Source organism: Charadrius vociferus, unplaced genomic scaffold (genome assembly GCF_000708025.1).
Source record: "Charadrius vociferus isolate BGI_N301 unplaced genomic scaffold, ASM70802v2 scaffold103, whole genome shotgun sequence".
Classification (NCBI taxonomy): domain Eukaryota; kingdom Metazoa; phylum Chordata; class Aves; order Charadriiformes; family Charadriidae; genus Charadrius; species Charadrius vociferus.
This window is the reverse complement of record NW_009648061.1, coordinates 3,992,397-4,005,425: the sequence shown is the minus strand read 5'-3', so window position 1 is coordinate 4,005,425 and position 13,029 is coordinate 3,992,397. Positions and strand designations below refer to the sequence as shown.

Genomic DNA, 13,029 nt, shown 5'->3' with positions numbered 1-13,029 from the left:
AATTCTAAGAGATGGAAGTGGACAGAAGAAAACTGTACCTTGAAGAGGGTGAGAATGATGTTGTTGATAAGGTAGGTTGGGGAGTTGGAGGGAAGACACAAGGGATAAGCGATATACAGAGCAGGAAAAGTGCAACAGAGCAGTATGGAGGTGACGTTGCTGAGAAAGGAATGAGCGAAAGGTGTTTACCAGGTGATGGGTAGTAGAAAGGGAACGTTAGTGGGGAAGGTAAGTAATGGTAAAATGTTAGTGGATGAGAAGAAGCTGGAAAAAGAGAGCTGGAGGTTGAGGAGCTACAAAAGAGTGTGTGCAGGAAAGCATCTGAGGTGAAAGAAAAGCTGGGATGCTAGAAAGTGTGGTGCTTCAACTGTGTATTTTTGGAAGTTACAAAGCCACTGAGAATGGAAACTCAGCTGGGGATGTTTCCAGCAATAGGGTCAGGCTAAGAGCTGGAAGGGATTACCAACAGCATAATCCTGGGGACTGGAAAGAGGTAGCAAAGTAAGAAGAGCTTCTAACCCCTAATTCTCTCCTTGCTACCTCTTTCCAGGATTAAAATGTGCACTTAGAAGTACATTGGGGGATTAGGAGAGGTGTATTGCTGGGGAAGAGTTAAAGTGGTAATAGGAAATGGGAGAACGTCTCCTAGAGGGGTAACCAGGCATCTAAAAGAGCGTGAAGGACATTCTTTTAGGACCTGAAGGCAATACAAAGGAGGAGGTGTGCTTGGGCTGGTGTTGGATAGTCTTGGAAACAGTTCCTTGAGACTGAAGGATTCAGGAGAACAGGAGCAGAGAAGAAGTGGTGGTGGAGGCTCATACAGAGAGGGACTGACTCTATGAGGAGGGCACAGTCAGTCTGGAAGAGGATGACTGAGAGCAAGGCAATGGTGTAGGACTGCTAGGAGGTATCACTAGGGGAATTTTGCCGAGTTATTCGTATTGACAAATTTATGTAACCTGTGGTTATAACTCCTCTGTCAGCCTTTCCCAGTGACACGCAGGCCAACTGCCCTCACACTGCTACTGTCTTCTCACCTGAATCTTACATGTGGACATTTGTGGCAGTGAGCTCACCTTTCCACTTGCACTTAAGCCACTCAAGGAGGGAGAGGTGAATTGTGCTTCAGCAGTGCTGTTAGCGTTTGCAGAAAGCCATTTTCCTGAGTGCCGGGAACTAAAAGGGAACACTTGTGCAAACTGACAAAGAGACTCCTGCTGCTATCAACCCTCAGCACAGAAAAGCCCATCAATCACCTGGTCCTGAACACAAGGAAATGGGAAGAAATGCATGGCAGTGGGCAGGTTATAACATGTGATTCCCTGTGGCTTTCTCCAACACCCCACCTCCATTGGTCCCACCACCTTCTAACTGCCATCATCAGTTCCCAGGTAACATCCGCAGCCACACACTGGAGTCTTCTCAGCACCTCCACCCCACCGGCCTGAAGCCACTCTTCAAGGGTCCTTGTGGAAGCCCAGGCTGAATCCAGGGGTGGCCCCTGCCTTGCACCTGTTGTCCTGAGATGGCCACAGGCTCTGTCACACCCCTGCTCTCCCACAGCAAGCAGGCTCCCACGGCCATTTTATTATAAGGGAAAAAGAGCCACATACAGAAACACAAAAGTACATATTTTGCTCTATTTTGAGACAAGGCAGGTGCTGCAGCCCCTAGAAAACACCCTGGAGTCCCTGTAGCAGGAAGGGAGTGGGTGCATAACACATGCACAATCATTTCCAAGAGACAGGAGATGTTTTCAAGCCCCAGGAAAGCACACAGAGGTGGCACTGGGCAGCATTGAGCCATGGGGTGAGGACCATCAGCTGGGGAAGGAGCCTGGCTCCGTGGTGGCAGGGACAGTGCTGCAGAGAAGTTGCTCTCCAGGTCACCATGGCCTCTCACACCTGGGCCACCATGGTGCCCCAGACCCCAAAGTCCCTTGCAAGGTGAGACCCGCCTTCCCTCCCCACCACGGGGAGCGGGCTCTAAGGCTTCACTGCAGCCTCCTCGCTGCTCTTGTCCTCCAGCCGCCAAGGGCAATCGACGTAGCGCAGCGCCCCACTGACAGGGCCACGCTTGGCGGGATCTAGAGCCAGCAGGCTCCGCAGCATCAGGGCAGCCTCGGCTGTCAGGCGTTTCCAGTGGCGGGGCAGGTTCTCCTCCAGGCCCGTCTCCTGCCACAGCATGAAGTCCTCAAAGAAAGGGTCATCTGGCAGGCTCTGCTCCCAGGGGAAGTAGCCAGTCAGCAGGCAGAAAAGCAGCACACCGAAGGCCCAGGCATCCAAGCTGGTGTCGATGGGCACCCCCTGGGCATCAGCGGTGTTGCTCAGCTCTGGGGCGGTGTAGGGGATTACCCCAGCCACCAGCTTGAGCTTGGTACCCTTGGGCCGCGTAAGCCCGAAGTCAGTCAGCTTGATGCGCCGACACTCGGGATCGAAAAGCAGCACGTTCTCAGGCTTGACATCACGGTACACCAGCCCTCGGCTGTGGATGAACTCCAGGGCACTCACGAGCTGCGTGGCACACTGCTTAGCGGCGGGCTCAGGGATCCCGTCCTGCACAGGGAGAGGGACAGGTGGTTACGGTACACACAGGGCACCTTGGCAGCCCTGCCAGCGGGGCTCTCACCTGCGTGCTCTGCACCAGGAAAGACCTTTGCATTTCTGGTCTTGCAAGCCTGAAGCTGCTTCAGCGCTGTAGACCCCAGAGAAACCCACAGCCCCATTGCCTTTATCTCCCTCCCTCTGATCCAGCCAGCCTGCACAAGGGCCAAAGGCTACAGTCCCAGTCTCCACTGTAGCAGCACTCACCCGGGGTTTGATGATAGAGATGAGGTCTTTGTGCAGTGCTGGTTCATAGAGGAAGCCATAGTACTGGCTGGACTCAATGGCAATTCCAAACATGCCAATGATGGCAGGGTGGGTGGCGAGGGAGAGCGCCACGCAATACTCATACAGGAAGGTGTGTAGCTTGGTACTGGCTTTGGGTAGCAGCTTGAGAGCCATAGGAGTCCCTGGGAATGGGAGAGTGGGTTAGAGTCCTCTGAGAGTCACTCACACCAAGGCCAGACAGAGAGGGCCCTGAGCAGACACTCACAGCCACAGGGAGGTCTCTCACCCAAAGTTTTATGTGGATATATCCTGTGGACACCAGATCTGGGAGCAGGCACTGCCACTGTTGTGAATTTTGAGCCAGTCTGTACATGCACAGGAGCACTGGGCAAAGCAAGGGAAATTCGGGCTATGTGGGCCCATCAGTCTGAGCTGGGACTACTGGGGAAGACTAGTGTCAGGACCCTGTAGGCACTCATAGTCCTTAGCAGCCTTGTCCAACCCCACCTAGGACCTCCACTCACACCCTCTGTCCATGGGCCTTAGGGCACCATTGAAGCTCAAGTTTGGGGCTTCACTCCCTGCCTGACCTGTGTGGTGGGAGCGCTGGTTTCTAACTATATCACATCCATGCTGGTGCCTAGCCATGAACCCTATTGATCCTGACTTGTGGGTTGACTTCCTGGCTTGACTTTGGACCTGCCTCATCACTATAATCATGCCTGACGTTCTGGCATGCCTCCTGGCATCACCTGCTCCCTGGCTGTGTGCAATGGGATGGCCCCTGGCTGGGGAGGTCCCTGTCTTGCTGGTCCTCACACCGTGCCTGGTGCCTGGTCCCAAGGAGGCACCAGCCCACCCAGTGCTCTGGGGAGTGGAAAGGAGGCAAGGCACAGTAGCTCATAGGGTGCAGTCATTTCCTTACCTCTCTGCCTGTGGGTCACTAGCATCACGTGGCCATACTTGCCCCTGCCCAGCTCTCGAATAACCTCATAGTGCTCAGCCACCTCGGTGCGCACCAGGCTCTGAGCTGTGATCTCCAGGAGCTCATCTAGCTTGGTTGGTGCCGCTGTCCTTGCTGCTGCTGCAGCTGAGCTCTCGGCCATTGCTGAGTGCTGCAGAAACACCACAGCCCAAGTCAGGAACATCACAACATGCACAGAGAAAACCAGATTGGACACATCACACAAACCATGCCATGGCAGGGGATATTTCTGCCACTTGGAGCCTGAGCACTCTCGCAGCTGTGCTGGAGTTGAGCTTGTGATTTTATACAGTATACCTCTGGGCAAAGTCCCTCATCATATAAAAGGTCCCTGTATTGAAAAGAACCTCCTTTAGCCCTCTAATCCTTTCTGGCCTACAAACAGATGCTGGACTCTCCCTAACTGTAGTCCTAGGCCCTCACATTTCAAAGACTTGGATCACCGTTCTGTGTCAGCTGTACTAGAGTCTGGCCTTCCAGGCCTCCTCTTATTCTAATCTTCCAGGTGTTAGGCAAAGAGCAAAACATTAACTGAGTCCCAGATTATCAAGTGTGACCCAGTTCTCTTGCTCTCCTTAGCCTACTGCGGCAAGACTGTGTCTCTCTACTCAGAAACCTACCGCTACTGCTTATTGAAGAAAGTCCTTGAGGTAACAGCAGAGACAGACTTGCCCCTTAGGCAGAGGCACAGATAGCCCATGACAAAAAAGGGTTTACTAGTTAGACACAGTGTGCTCTGAGCAAGCCAAAGGGAGCTCAGCACCTCTCATGCCTGCTGACATTTCTGACCCAAAGTCACTCAACTGTGCAAAAACTTATGCAGGAAGGAAGCTCGGATATCAACGGTATTTTGAGCCACAGCCAGCTGCTTCAGACGCGTTTCAGAGAAATACTTTTTCAGTCCCCCCAGCCAGCTACAAGGCAGCATTTTAAGGCACCTGTGGCAGCATTCTCCCCCTGGCTACACCCCTGTGCTCTGAACACAGGCACCCCAGGCTTGGGAGCCCCTCCTGGACCAAGCTCACAGAATGAGTCACAGGATGGTTGAGGTCAGAAGGTACCTGTGGAGATCACCTAGTGCAACCTCCTCCTCAGAGGGAGGTTAACTAGAGCATGTTGCTCAGGACTGTGTCCAGTTCGGTTTTTAATATCTCCAAGGATGGAGACTCCACAAATTCTCTGGGCAACTCGTTCCAGTGTTTGATTACCTTTATGGTAAAAAAGTTTTTTCTTATGCTTAAATAGAAATTCTGTGTTTCAGGCCCACCGCCTTGTCTTGCCACTCAGTATCACTAAGATGACTATGGCTGTGGGGTTTATTTACAGGTATTTATACACATCAATAAGATGTTCCCCTGCAGCCTTCTCCTCTTGAGGCTAAACAAGTGCCAGTTCTCTTTGCCTCTCCTCATATGAGAGGTGCTCCAATATCTTAATCATCTTTACGGTCTGGATTCATTCCAGTATGTCCACATCTGTCTTCTGCTGAGGAGCCCAGAACTGGACCCACTACTCCAGATGTGGCCTCACTACTGCTGAGTAGAGAGGAAGGGTCACCTCACCCAACCTGCTGGTAACACTTTGCCTAATGCAGCCCAGGATGCAACCCAAGAGCCTGAGAATTGCAGCATTCTTAGATGTCTTAAATAGTGTGCAGCAGGACAGACCTCCAGTGTAAAACCAGTGGCTCACCTCTGCAACTACAATCTCAGGATATCTTGCCATGAAACATTCTGACTCACCTGATGCCTTTTTGGGGAGGGAATAGGACCCCGCATTGCTAAAAAGGAAGATAGCATCCAGGTAATATGAGTGGGAGCGGAAAGAATAAAGCCTTTTCCCTTAGTTTTTATATTGTTCTATCTGTGACCAGAGCTTATTACAGTTCCTTCAACTTCCAGCCCCCACTGCTGTTAAGTCTGATCATTCTTAAGAATCTGGTAATTTAGCAACAGAATTATTTAAACTTCGGAAAACTACAAAGAGGCTGGATTTGTACAGGAGGCTGGGACTACTTGTGGGAGAGTTCCCATTCTTTTCCTCTCCCTTCTCTCCTAGACTGCATTGCTAAATCTTACTTAATTCAAAAGTATCAAGTAATTGGCCCTACTTTTCTGCAAAGGCTTTGGCTTGGTGTGAGAGACAACAGCAGTCAAAGTTAGTACAGTTCGTAGGGAGTTCAACAATGAACAAGTGCATGCATGGGAGGGGATGAATGGAAGGCTGGGGAGAAACTCACAGGGAAAGATGGCCTGGAAAGTATTTTAGAGATTTTGCTTTGATGTCCCCCACTTTGCTGCCCAGCCAGCACAGCTTATGAAATCCCACACAGCAAGGGCATCACAGAACCCACAAACAGACCTGCTCTGCCACTGACATTTCCAAACTGGTGTTGCCACATTTAGATGTTAAAATGAATAGCTGAAAAAGCCTTTTAAAGAGTCCTAGATAGGAATATAGAGAATATACTTAAAATGTAATTGACCTTTGAAAGTCATAGACCTCCCCTTGCTATTAGATAGGCTAAAGCCACACTAAACAGGGAGTGGAGCAGCAGAAGAGAGGTCTGCTTGTCTTGTGCAGAAGACATTAGATTTATATTTGTGAAAAAATATCAGAAGATCTCATCTGTAAGACAGAGTTTGTCCTATATCAAATTCATGGTCGTATACAAGTTCTTGTCAGCAAATAGTTCATCATCTTCTCAGATAACTTAATTTCTCAAAGCTGAGTTAGATAAAATTTCTTCCCTTGTAGGCTGGCCACCTGTTAGTGCTATCTAACCCAAAGGTTAGAATCTTCTTTCTGCATCCATTTAATGTATTATTTAATAATGATATTATTTTCAAATATCTATTAATTAATCTGGGTTTATTTGTATTGAATTAATTATTATATGATTCACCTATTCTATTTTTTATAGAATTTGTTACTTCTCTCCTATTAACTGTGAAAACTTGCTTCTGTGAACGGGAGGATATGCCTCTCCATATATTCTTGGCTCTCAGCTTTATGAGTCAAAACATTTCAGTCAATAAGCTTTTGCAATTAAAAAAATCCAGCAAACTCTTGTGTCCTTCCACTCCTCATTTCAAGCAAACTGCAATATAGGTGGCAAGGATCCTAAGGATCCTTACTTCTGTGCGTGGCCCCACTAGCATGGGAGAGCAAATTGTCTGGGTGCAGAGTAAAGCCTCAAAGTAAAATAGCCAGCTTGGAAAAACAGATAGGCCAGAGGGTATGGGTAGAGTGTCTTGAGGGACAGTGGCAATTCTATGGGTCTAGTCAGGGCTCCATATGAAGGAAGGCCCAGTGGCAGTCACTTCAGAACAGTTTGCAGGCTTTGGCCCTTGCAGCCCTTGAGGAAATTGATTACAGGGCAGCCCATACTTCAGGAAACAGCCAAACTTGTCAGGTGTTTCGCTGAGATACCACTGCTATTACCAAGGAAGTTGAGTGAGGGCCAAATTTGGGTCACCACTGAGTAGAGTGTGCCTGGGTGCTCTGCACCTACCTCTGTTACCTTCTAGAGTGCCATTTGGCCTTTGCAGAATGACAAGCACTGGAGACGAGGCCACGAGGGCCCTGGCGAGGATGCACTCACCATTTGGCTGTGCTGCATTGAAGGCAGCAGGCAGTGTCCTTTTCAAAACTATTCTTTCCTCCGCTATCCTTCCTGTGCTTCATCCCTGCTGGAGGTCCTGTTTCTAGACTGTCGACGTGTGAGAAACCCTAATTCCCCAAAAGAGTCTCTAATTACAGCAGCAAGAAATTCACATCTTTTCCACTATTGGGAGATGCTTCCCAGCTTCCTGAGGAGCTGAGGAGGAGCTAGCCTATGGAGATACAGTGTCTTAGTCTAGGTAGCATTATTCTGGTTCTTCAACCAAAATGTGTACTATGCTTGGTCCAGAAAAGAACTTCATACGTGTCAAGAGCCAAAGACAGTGTAATCTCTGTATAACAGAGACAGTGCTGTGATGACAGAATCACAGAGGTGTTTAGGCTAGAAGGCACTTCTTGAGATTGTCTAATACAATTTCCCTGCTCAAGCAGCAGCAGCTGAAGCAGGTTATCTAGGAAGGTGTCCAGTCAGGTTTTTAATACACAGATGGAGACTCCACAACCTCTCTAGGCAACCTATCACGCTGTTTGACCACCCTCACAGTGAAAACAAAACAAAATGAAACAACCCCAAAAAAGGTGTTTTCTTGTGTTTAGATGGAATTCCTTGTGTTTTAATTTGTGCACATTGCCTCTTGTTCTGTCAATGAGCACTACCAACAAGAGTATGGCTCCCTTTTCTTCATTCTTTCTCATCAGGCATTTATATACATCAATAACATCCCATCCGAGCCTTCTCTTTTCCAAGCTGAAGAATTTCAGCTGTTTCAGCCTCTCCTCATATCAAAGATGCTCCATTAAAAATGGCCTTGAACATATGGCATGTAGGGTCCATTTTCTTGTTTGACCTTCTATGGAGCTTTAACCCAAACCAAATAACCAACAACATTTGGGGCACCTCTTACAAAAAGTCATTCAGGCTTGATCCAAAGACAAACTTAGGTCAACTATACAAGTCAGTGTTAGCATTCTTGCTGCTACGTATTTATACAGTATCCTAATCCAAATGTACCTAACCTGCTGCTGAAGTTTCTCAGCTAGAGAAAAAAGGTTTTTAGTGCCAGTTACATTTCTCCTGACTCTTACAGGGTTTATATGCACTGTGGTCAGGGGTACAACCACAGCCTATGAGAACATATTTTAAACTACTTAGATTTAGTAAAAATAGCAGGGTACAGCCTAAAACTCAGGCTATGTATTTAACCAATGCTTTACTTAGGCTTCACAAACAGTTTGGCACACTGTGCTTCTGCAGTTCCCACATCAGATAGTTTAAAAGCAGATAGGATGCTTACAGAAATCGTAGTCACATTCTGAAGTTTGAGTAAACATCTTCATGCTCTCTGAAGACACCTCTCAGTCTTCATATTGGTTAAATGCCTTCAAAGAACCTTCTGTCCAGTTCTCAAATCAAGGCCCATTTCCCAGCTCTCAGATCCATTTTATGGCTCTTTTCTGAAGCCTCACCATTTTTTCTGCCCCCCATGTTAAACCACTGGCTGCTCCTGGGGGAATGCCTCCTGTGATGCATTCAGTTAGAATTACCCTCTGCCTCATGCTGTGGCCCCAAGATCTCTTTTTGCCGGAACACCACCTGAGAAGCTGCACTACCTTATGCATCCATTATGACTCCAGAGTTTTTCCAAATTACTAGGGGGTTTGGGGGGAAAAACTCCACTTCCTCTTCACATCCCTTTCTGGGTGTTGCCTGCCTTGTTTCTACCTAAATACTTTTGTCCGACCTTTAATAAAGCACATTTTGCTCACATTTACTTACTGTATCAAGTAATTCAGGTCACGTGGTGTCTCTGTTGTTATCAAATCACTGCATTCCTTTCTGCCTAGGGGCTGTGTAAGGACCCTACCTGCGGGGGGTTCCCATCAACCTCTAAATCGTTGGTGGGAGTTCAGAGCAGTTCTCAGCCTGCTATTGGTTTGTACAGCACCTTACAGAAACATCCCATTCACTGGTTGTTCCCTGAAAGCTATCTGTACAAATTCACCCTGGCATGGGTCAAAATCAATAATCCACACATTTTTAATGGATTTAAAAATGAGCCCAATATAGTGAAAATTATTGTATTTTATTGGTGTCCTCACCCTACAAAACTAATTTTGTTAAATCCTGACTCTGTTATTATACTTTTACTTTTGTCCCTGATCTAGAAGAAAGCACTGAAATCATCCAGAAAATGTTTGCAAATGACACAAAGTGGGTTTGAGTAGGTAATGCATTGCTTGATAAAACTAGGGCAGGCACATACACACATACAAAAGTGTTTCAAATGACCAAAGAAGTCAGGAGTTTAGTCTGGCATTGAGTGACAGAAAAAAAAATATGAAATGTCATATTAATCAGACAAATCTAAGTTCTTCATGCTGCTTTGTAGATAAAATGGGCACTGTGGGAACCCAGAAATGTAGATCTGGTATAGGCTCACTTCCTTTGCAGGCCTTAATATGTAGAATGATAGAGAATTGCACTAGAAATAATCTGCAGTGATATAGATACACATCTTAATGATGCAGATACAAGTCTCAGAGAATAATGGTACAAGGTTTACTGATGTTGCGGATTCCACTTTTGCACTCACTCTGCCGAAGAGAATGCCTGAAAAGCATCAGACACAGGAAACATCAGCAGTGAGAGGCAAACTAGCATTTTCCAGATGCTAAATTAAGAAAATATGCTTCACTGTAAACAAGAAAATAGATATAGCCATTCAGCTTCACATAGACTAAGACAGGTGATAACAAAAGAGGAGATCTGTTCTGAGACGATGTGCCTCTTACAGTGAACTCTAGTTTCTGCAGAGGTTCCTATACACAGATGCCCTGAGACAGTCTGAAATTTAATCTCTGAAAATCAGCTGAGTTAGGAAAGCTGTATTTCTGAAGAGCTGGCCACCTGCTAATGACTTCTGCACTACAATTGAGAATATCGTGCACTAGTGGATTTTGCATTTTTATTAGAAATGCATTCCTTCCATTTGCTTTGCTTTGTATTCTTCTTTATCTACTTTTTAGGATCTTTTTGGAATGTTAAAAAAAAAAATATTGATGTGAAAGACTGGTTTTTCTAGGGTAAATTTCCTGAACTCATCCGGAGGCCAGCTGGTGGGTCAACAGAATTAGTTATTGGACGTTTAACATCTTTTTAATGATATCATTGAGCCCACAGTTCAGCAAGCCGGCACTGGTATCCACAGTTTGACTGAAAAAGGACCAGCAAAGAACCTTGAGAATGAGAACAGGGCTGACAATTACAGGGGAAACTTCCAGGGGAGCAGTCTTTTTAGCTTAGCAGATAGCAAAGGAGTGACTCTATCATCTGTATGTACCTTTGTGGGTACTAGAATGTCACTAGAGAGGTGTCTCCCAATTAAGTAAAAAGGTTATAATAAAACCAATAGCTGAAGCCGAAATAAGGCAGTTGCAGACCTCAACTGCAGTACAGGTTTTGTAAAGAAGGATATTTTCCCCTAAAAATCTTAAAAAACACTATGGAAGAATATGCCTACATCTCTGGAACTTTTAACTTAAGAATGGAGCTTTTTTTTTCCCTAAAAGGTCCACTCTAGTGCAAACCACATTTAATACAGGCAAGGGATCAGAACAGATTACCACAGTGGTTGTTTCTGGCCTTATTGCTGATAGATTTATGAGCTTCTTTCTAAAACTGGTCAGCAGGCTAGTGTGTATTCTCACTGCGGAGAACCGCATGACGGTCCCCTTAGCAGAACTGCGTATTGCTCTTCTTGGGCAGAAACACCCAGCAGCCTCCCCGGAGAAAGCCCCGCGAGCGTCTCCCCAGCAAACAGAATACCACAATCTCCGCGCAGCAGACTTCTTGGGCAAAAATCAGCCACGATCTCACAGGGACCAAGCCACATCGCCCACTCCTCCCAGCCAACCAGCCCAGCACCATCCCACAGGGCACAACTAGACACAAAGCAAACTTTCAGGGCAAAGCCCCCTAAGGAGCCCAACATCAACCAGGTGTGGGAAATGGGTGCACTCCATGTTGTGCCGGCACACTACGCCGGAGTCTCCAAAATACAGTTTGTGAGGGGTGGGTGCCCTTTTCCGCGCCTGTCCAGTCTCCTTCATCCTGCTGTGGCTCTAACTTCTCTTCCCACACTCCCTCCCTGTCCGTACCAAGCCTCTCACCTTCTCCAGCAGTGCAGCACTGCCGGCCGGCCGTGGACTGCCTCGCTTCTCCCTCTGCAGCCTCTGGGCTGGGTTCAGCCTCTGCCGAGCAGCCGGAGGGGGCTGCCAGGCATTACGGGGCTAAGCGTGACGCTCCGCCTCTTCCCCATGTCCCTGGTGCTTGGGGGCACACTGCCTCCCAGCTGAAGGTGACCTCTGGGAGGGTAGAAAAGAGGAGGAGTGGAGGGGGAAGAAGAGGGCTATCCATCTGCCCTGTTTATAGAGGGGGAGGTGTTGCAGGGATCAGGGTGGGGTGGTTGTTTCTGCTCTAGCCATAGCATCATAAGCCCCAGGGACCCTTCAGCAGACCCACCCTTTTCAGCCCTTCCCTCCAGCTTGGGCTCTCATTACAGCTGAGGGAGAAAAACAGGTCCCTGGGCTGGTGCATGGTCCTTGATCTGGAGCCGTGCCAAGTAAGAGTACAGCCATGATGGCAGGGCTCAGAACAAACGTGGGCTGCCAGCGCCTGCACTTGGCCACCAAAGGGGCCAAAGACATGTCAGTCCCAATTGCCTGTGTCAGTGAGCATCAGAGATCAGGCCCAAACCATAGCTGGTCCAAGGTCCCTTCATGGGGCCCACTGGGTCAGGCTCCTCATGCACAGCTGTACTGCAGAGCATTGCAGAGAAGGTAAAACTATTAATGGCAACTGGAATGACTTGCAGGCATTTCACCTGTTCTCAGTATCCCCACCCAGACTATAGTCCTGCACCAGAGTCTTCTCTTCCACTTGAGCTTGGAAAGCAGCCCCTGGGGACACTGGCACCATGCAGGTCCTAGACCTTGGCTATGAAGCACAGGGGTTTGCTTACAAGGAGGTGGATCAATTTGTACATTGGAAGCAGTGATGTGTGCAGCTGTGACACTCCCGTGTCACTGGCCTCCCTGTTGCCAAAAGCTGGAGCCATGCAGGTGACCTGCAAGGCTTAAGCACCTGATGAGCCTTTACCCTCCCTCTGGGGGCACAGTATGGTGAGGAAGACTGAGAGAGGACAGAGGTGAAAGGCAGTCTGGTAGAGGAGAGCACAATTGCCTCCGTAACCATAAGCACTGCCATCACAGACCTGTGAAGAGTGAGTCTGCTGCCACTCAGAGATGGTGCACAGCAGAGGACAAGAGGAGTAGCACAGTCAGGCTCACAGCTGTCCCTGTGCTTCTGGTTAAGAGGTGAGGAGTGAAGTTGTGGTGCTGACGACCTAAAGGTCTTGTGCCTTTCAAGGCTGCCCCTTCACACTCATTCTATAAGGATGCTCCAGTGTTTGGAAAAGGCCTTCAGTGTGCAAAGTCCCTACAGGCAGGAACAGTCCAGCTGGGGGCAGTGTGAGTGTATAGGAGAAACCTACCTCATATCCAAGGATTCAGCACTGGGATAAATGGTGT

The 13,029-nt window shown here is 48.0% G+C and overlaps 1 protein-coding gene across 1 annotated transcript; it reads right to left on the bottom strand.

The window, feature by feature from the left end:
* Positions 1-1,985: 1,985 nt before the first annotated feature.
* On the bottom strand, positions 1,986-11,670 carry SBK2 (SH3 domain binding kinase family, member 2). The gene is made up of 4 exons (XM_009883752.1): positions 11,611-11,670; positions 3,757-3,946; positions 2,811-3,013; positions 1,986-2,555 (listed from the first exon to the last, which is right to left on the bottom strand). The coding sequence occupies exons 2-4, from the start codon at positions 3,935-3,937 to the stop codon at positions 1,986-1,988; spliced, it is 954 nt and encodes a 317-aa protein (XP_009882054.1). The 5' UTR covers positions 3,938-3,946; positions 11,611-11,670.
* Positions 11,671-13,029: the final 1,359 nt, after the last annotated feature.